This window comes from Habropoda laboriosa, unplaced genomic scaffold (assembly GCF_001263275.1).
Source record: "Habropoda laboriosa isolate 0110345459 unplaced genomic scaffold, ASM126327v1 scaffold89, whole genome shotgun sequence".
NCBI classification, from domain to species: Eukaryota; Metazoa; Arthropoda; class Insecta; order Hymenoptera; family Apidae; genus Habropoda; species Habropoda laboriosa.
The window spans coordinates 1,767,161-1,773,795 of NW_017100263.1; the positions used below are offsets into that span (position 1 = coordinate 1,767,161).

General features: G+C 33.2%; 1 protein-coding gene across 4 annotated transcripts in view; it reads left to right on the forward strand.

The window, feature by feature from the left end:
• Window positions 1-334: 334 nt before the first annotated feature.
• LOC108573053 (BUB3-interacting and GLEBS motif-containing protein ZNF207) overlaps window positions 335-6,635 on the forward strand; it is an 11,851-nt gene continuing 5,550 nt past the window's right edge. Inside the window, exons 1-7 of one of the 4 annotated variants that reach the window (XR_001891398.1) lie at window positions 335-375; window positions 1,322-1,448; window positions 1,534-1,898; window positions 2,074-2,407; window positions 2,480-2,861; window positions 3,825-3,901; window positions 4,127-4,186. Coding sequence is in view for 3 of the 4 variants with exons in the window: in XM_017935413.1 (XP_017790902.1) it covers window positions 335-375; window positions 1,322-1,448; window positions 1,534-1,898; window positions 2,074-2,407; window positions 2,480-2,861; window positions 4,127-4,224 (1,347 nt within the window). In the remaining variant the exon portion in view is untranslated. Of the gene's footprint in view, window positions 376-1,321; window positions 1,449-1,533; window positions 1,899-2,073; window positions 2,408-2,479; window positions 2,862-3,824; window positions 3,902-4,126; window positions 4,352-6,635 lie in introns of those variants that run through there. The other 3 variants (XM_017935413.1, XM_017935412.1, XM_017935411.1) reach the window with 3 other exon arrangements.

Here is a 6,635-nt window from a genome sequence, read left to right on the forward strand (position 1 = left end):
TAATTTTATGTATTAAAAATAATATTTCCGTTTTAATTTAATGGATAACATTTGTTGCTTTAATATTACATAAATAATTAGTGATGTTTTTTGTTAATGTTGTAATATTATCAGGGAAAATTTAGTTAAAAAAGCTAGTGATTTTTAGTTAATACTATTGGTTACAATTCCTTCCGTCAAACACGGAAAAGATGCAGTCGCCATTTTACATCATCGGTTTTTACGTGTGTGTGCAGTGCGCTTACTTCGCAACTGAAGTTCTTATTACGTAGGTGTAAAACATTTATTGGCATATTTTTGTTAATTTTGAATTATTAGAAGACGATAAAAAAAGATGGGACGCAAGAAGAAGAAGCAGTCGAGGCCCTGGTGTTGGTATCCTTTCTCAAAATACCTTTATTATGGAATACTTTACGTAACTATATTTTTAGTACATAAATCAGAATTACGATGGTACTATTTTTGCAATCGTAAGATTAAAAATATCTTAAGGTTATATTAATTTTCATATTGTATCGTATTATTATATTTTTTTATAATTTGAATGTTACAATTACATGTTAGAATACCTTTTTGATGGGTTAAGTAAAAATGTATAACGGGTTAAAGTAGCTGATTCCGTGAGAAATCGATATTTCGTTACTAACTATATTCGATTATATTTCGTTCATTAGTACAAAGTGAGACTTATTTGTGAAGTGAAAAACGTTGTACAATTCTGTGTTAATAAAGTATGTGTTAAGATAAATGCTTTATAAGCTTATTTTGAAGTAACTACTATATTATTTGGTAAAGTTGAAGAAGTAAAAAATATTTGAACTGTTAATATAAAATGCTCTGAATATTTATGTTTATCCTCTAATAGTATAAAAATAAGAGTAAAATGTTAGTAGTTGTAAAATTGATGTTTTTTATAATGAAAGTAAATTTTGAATTCAAGATTGATATATATTTTGTAACACATTATGGTAAAATTACATTTAATATACTTTCATTGCATTTAATATGTTTCAAAAGAATTAATGCTAAAGTATTAGTACTAAAAACAAAATTTATTTTATTTCTTACATTACTTTATTAAGTTATTAAATTAAATTACAGGAATGATATAGGTATCATGTCATGTTGTACATAACTGTTAAAAATTAGATTTAAAAAAAATGAAGAATGTGTTAACCTGAAACTCATTTTTTATTTTGCTATTAATATATGTTATTATATCATTGTGGTTTACAATGTTATAAAGTATAAAAACTTTGATAAAGTATTACTATAAAAATATATTACATACCATGTAAGTTTCCTTAATTAGTTTATTTAGGTATTGTAATAGAGAATTTGAAGATGAAAAAATTCTGATCCAGCACCAAAAAGCAAAACATTTTAAATGTCACATTTGTCATAAAAAACTTTACACGGGACCAGGACTTAGTATACATTGTATGCAGGTAATTTTAATAGAATTTTATCTTATAGCATTTAAGTTTAGAACTAAATGGATTCTAAAGAATAATTGTTGCCTCAATTTTTCAGGTGCATAAAGAAGCAATAGATAAAGTACCTAATTCTTTGCCAAATCGTAGCAATATTGAAATAGAAATATATGGTATGGAAGGTATACCGCCAAATGATGCAAAAGAACATGAAAGGCAAAGAAATGGAGGTAGACCTGGTTCACCAAGTTCTGGTGAAGATGAACCTGTACGCAAGAAAGCAAAACCAGAAGGTTTATTGGGTTCTGCACCAGGAGCTATACCTACAGGCTCTAACATGATGCCAGGTGTAATGCCAGGTATGGCAGCTCATCCTGGTATGCCACCAATGGGACAGTTCCCACCACCCATGCATCATATGATGGGACCTATGGGTCCTGTAGGTCCACCTTTCATGGGTCCTGGGTATGTATAATTTATTCTTTTCAAACCAGACAACGTGAAAGAAGAATTAAATAATTGATATTAATTTTATGCAAGTTAGGTAAATACAATCTAAAGTTTTTAAGTTTACAAATATCACAAAGGAAATATAGAAAAATTAGAATAAAGTAATAAATTTTCTTTTTTCTTTTTATAGTATGATGCCTGGAATGCCAGGTATGCCTCCTGGCATTCAACCACCAGTATCAGGTGCATCCATACCACCAACACGACCATTATTTCCAAGTGCTGCAGCTGTTTCAACAGCAGCATCTACTGCTGTGACTTCTCCCTTGGGCACAGATTTTAAACCAATTACATCAGTGGCTGGTGGATCCATAGGTCCTGTTAAGCCAACATTCCCTGCTTATAGTAATGCAGACAGTAATACAGCTACTAGTAATAATATTGGAAGTGATCAGAAAGTAAATCTTATAGCAACTACTAGTGCTGCAATTAAAATCATTCATCCACCAGAAGACCTTAGCCTAGTACGTTAATTACATTTTGTTCATATATTAATAATAGGTATATAAATAAATAGCAAAAATTATATATTGCAGGAGGAAATTAGAGCAAGACTTCCAAAATATCAACGCCGACAAACTGAAGAATCTCGAACTGTGCAAGCTGATACCAGTCAACAAGCTGTTGCATTACAACAGCAGCAGCAACAACAGCAACAACAAGCTGCTGCTGCTAATGCAGCTGCTGCATTTCAGGATCAGCAGCAGCGACAACAAGCTGCGTTAAATGCACTTCAACAACAACAACAAAGATTTCAGAGACCACCACAAGCAGTAATGGTTCCTGCATCTGCAGCAATGCCTGTTAGTTCTGTTGCATTGATGGCACCGCTTATGCGGCCTACTATGACTCTAGCTGCACCTGCTCTGATTCATGGAGGTAACATGATGCGACCGCCCCCCATGGGCCTACCACCAGGTAAGTCTCTATAATTTTAAATGCTCATCTCTATTTCAACGAGAGCACCCCATCAGTACCCATTAATCAACGTAAATATTTCAATTAAATTTTTTTTATGTGCCCTTTCCAATATATTATTTGAAACTCTCGAAGATGTATTACAGAAAATATATAATATAATTTTATTGTATTTTGTTAAATATCTTTTATTACATTTTTTGTAATTTAAAAAATTTGTTTATAAGGTAATATTTCTTCGATAGTTCAAAATTTATTACTCGTTTCAAAAACAGTAAAAATTACGTTCAAAATTCTTGATCCGAAGTAAAACATATTGACGAGTTTATATACACAATTTTAGGATCAGTATATCAAGAATAGGTACTACATTGTACATGTCATAGAATATATACAGTATATTTTCTTGATATACAATGTATTTTATTAATCAATTGTAATTATAAGTAATCTTCATCTTTGTCTTAAAATGACTATGTTGATTCTAATGTAAAGAACCTTCCAATGTTTTTCAATTAGAGAGATAACTTCGGACAATAAGTTTACCCAAAAGCTTGAGGTTTATAATATCTATTTAATATAAATATAAATCGATTATTTAAATGAAAAAAAGGTAAAAGAGAAAGAAACGTTTCCCATCTGACATAGCAGTATAATGTACCTTTGCACTTCATCCGTCACTGTACAGCCCTTACCCCCTGCCCCCCAAAAACAAGTTAGACTTGCTCAATGGCTAGGGATACATTATGGATGAATGAGAGTGATAGAGGACGAAAGTTAAATTTGGGGGGATCAATTTTGACGAGGTATGCTAAAGATATTTTAGTTACAAGAGCATTAAAAGATAAATGCAGGAAAAACAAAATATTATTGTTCTGATACTAGCACGCTTAGGATTCATCCGCATGCCAAAATCGACGACAGCGTGTCTTTTACGTTTATGTTTTAACGGTGCGTTTGCAGGGTACCCAGTCACTCCTTGGTGAGTGTTGAACGAACCCAGTGGTTACTAAAACCGTGTTTTATACAAGTGCAACAAGGTTGGTCCTTAGCAATTAGCATGCGGTGACATGGCCTATCTATCTATCTATTTCTCTGTGTGTGCGTGTGTGTGTGCGTGCGTGGGTGCGCGCGTGCGTGTGTGCGTGTGTGTGTGTTTATTTATTATTATTCTTATTACTTAATATTATTATTATTGTTATCATTGTCACATTAATACAGGTATATATATATTTCTGTATATTTATATTATTGTCACTGGGCAGGTGGGTCGAGCGGCCAACGATATTGCATCTGTTCTGATTCCTACAACGCCGGACAGCCACACTTTGATTTTGGACACATCACGGCCCTTTGGACGTGAAATGCTTCTTCTTGAAACTAGAGTACTCGGTATCAGAAGCACGATACGCCAGATTTATATTTTTATAACCGCGGTATATACATATGCATATGCCTGCTTTTCAATTATGATAAATGAATTCGTGACTCGACACATACACATACATATACAAATACAGAGTGAGATACATAATATGTGACAGCAATATATTTTTGAAAATATTATAGATGCTAAAAAATATTATGAGACAAAGTTGACATGTTTTTGAAAGCCAACTTTTCTGGCTAATTTGCTTTTCTGATCATGAAAATGTCTGGAAGATTTCAAAGTCATCATCCTCATTTTTTAAACGTGGCAGTGTGCTTTGTAATATGTATGACTGTCATGCACATTGAGGTGACCATGGTCACTTAAAGGCAATAATTGCCACAGATAGAGAAAAGCAGTTGTATCGTCCAAATGGTATTTATCTTTAACATTTTGGTATGATTCGTTTGTTGTGATTTATCAAATAAATAGCAAAATAATTGTGTCTTCAATACATATACAGTGTTCATTCGTACCTGTAAGTATTTTGAAGTTTAAGGCAAGAAGATAATATGATTTTGCTTACAAGGGATATGATCAAACCAATACTCGCCGATTTTGATAAAATTATGCGTACAACTGGAGAATTCCAAAATATTGGACATATATTTTTTTTTAATTACTGATATTCATCCTTAGGGGGTGAAATTACCTTCCAAAATTGGGGACTGATAAAATATTAATTAGACTAACTTGAAAACGAATTGAGATAAAGGAAAATGTTAAGTATGAATCTTGTTTGACCTTTCATGAGGAACAATTTGAATGCATATTTTCACCTATGGTGGCGCCATCTAAAATCTTGCCCAAACTTCGTTTGCATCAGGTTATTGGGGCAGAATTTGCACCTATCATTTTTCTCTATCTCAATTTGTTTTCGAATTATCCTAATTCATAGTTTTTCAACTTACAATTTTAGTGTGATTCTACCTTCTAAACACTAATATCAGCAGCAAAAAAAAGAAATAGATGTACAATTTTTTTCGGATTCCCTAGCTGTACGCAAAATTTAATCGAAATCTGTGTATATTAGTTGGTTGATGTCTTATATTAATAATAATTTACAAGATTGTCATACATCAATTTTTGTCATCTTGCGTTGTAGTCAAGGACCCGTTGTTGGATACATTTCAAATTCTAATAGTTCACTTCATAACTCCTCTACAACTATAATCTGGGCCAAATGTCTTGGTCGATCACATGATTTTCTCCTCAGCCATTTTTTGGTTCCATTCTTACCGTTCGGCAGTTAACAGTCGTCCTATAGAATTTTTCCGTTCAGTTCTTAAACAACGTTTACCCTGCTTTGACACATACACATACATGCGCTGGCACGTACACACGCCCATATATAAAATTACACGTGAATCCGCGACACTTGAAAGGGATACCGCGCGTGTTATAATGAATTACCTAATGACAAAAATTTTAATAATTTCTATAATTTTCATCCCACCTTTACGAACATAGTAACAGTGGATTGGTGAGGTTCTCTTGATGAAAATCACGATCACACTCTTGATCATATACGACGTAAATCGCACTATACTTAACAGTAATAAATTTTATATCGCCCTTAAAAATTGTCATACGTTTCGTTTTCGTTATCCGAGATTTTTAATTGGATTACTGGTAAAACTGATCCGATTGATGTCGTGGACTCATTTTCATCGGGAGAATCTTATCAATTCAATGGTATTATTTTCATAAAGGTAGGGTGAAAATTAGAAAAACTGAAATTTTTGAAATTAGAGATGCATTGCATCGCAGGCGGTTTCCCTTTAAAGTGTCGCGTTTCGGCCCGTCCTTTCTTGACGAACTACCTCTATCTCCAGAAAGTCTGTTGCCAAAAAAAGATACACGAAAGAGGTGTTAATACCTTTCTAAGATACGAAATGGGGAGAGCATATTCCTGCCAGAAGTAAAACAAAGATCGCATTACAAAAACAAATACGCCCATGGATCTATGACGTTGACCTTTTGAACCGTTACATATACAGGTCTCGCTTGGTAGGAAATAGTGGGACATCATCTAGGTTCGTTGGTGTAGAAAAGCGATGGAGGAGAAATCTACGTGACCGGCCAATACATTTTGCCTTAATTATAGTAAAATCAATGTTTTAAAATATAAGACTCAACATTGTCAGGCAGAAAAATTAAAAAAAAAAAAATCGTTGCAAGATAGAAGTCGACACTTTGCACATTTATTCGAGTCATAACAAATGGATTGAATCAGGGTGTTAGAAATAAATGCGAATAGAACCGTGGAAGTACTGTGCAGAGATGAGAAGATGGTTAGCAGCGTGACGAACTAGGGGCAAGCGGGGTATTCCATTCACTGTTCG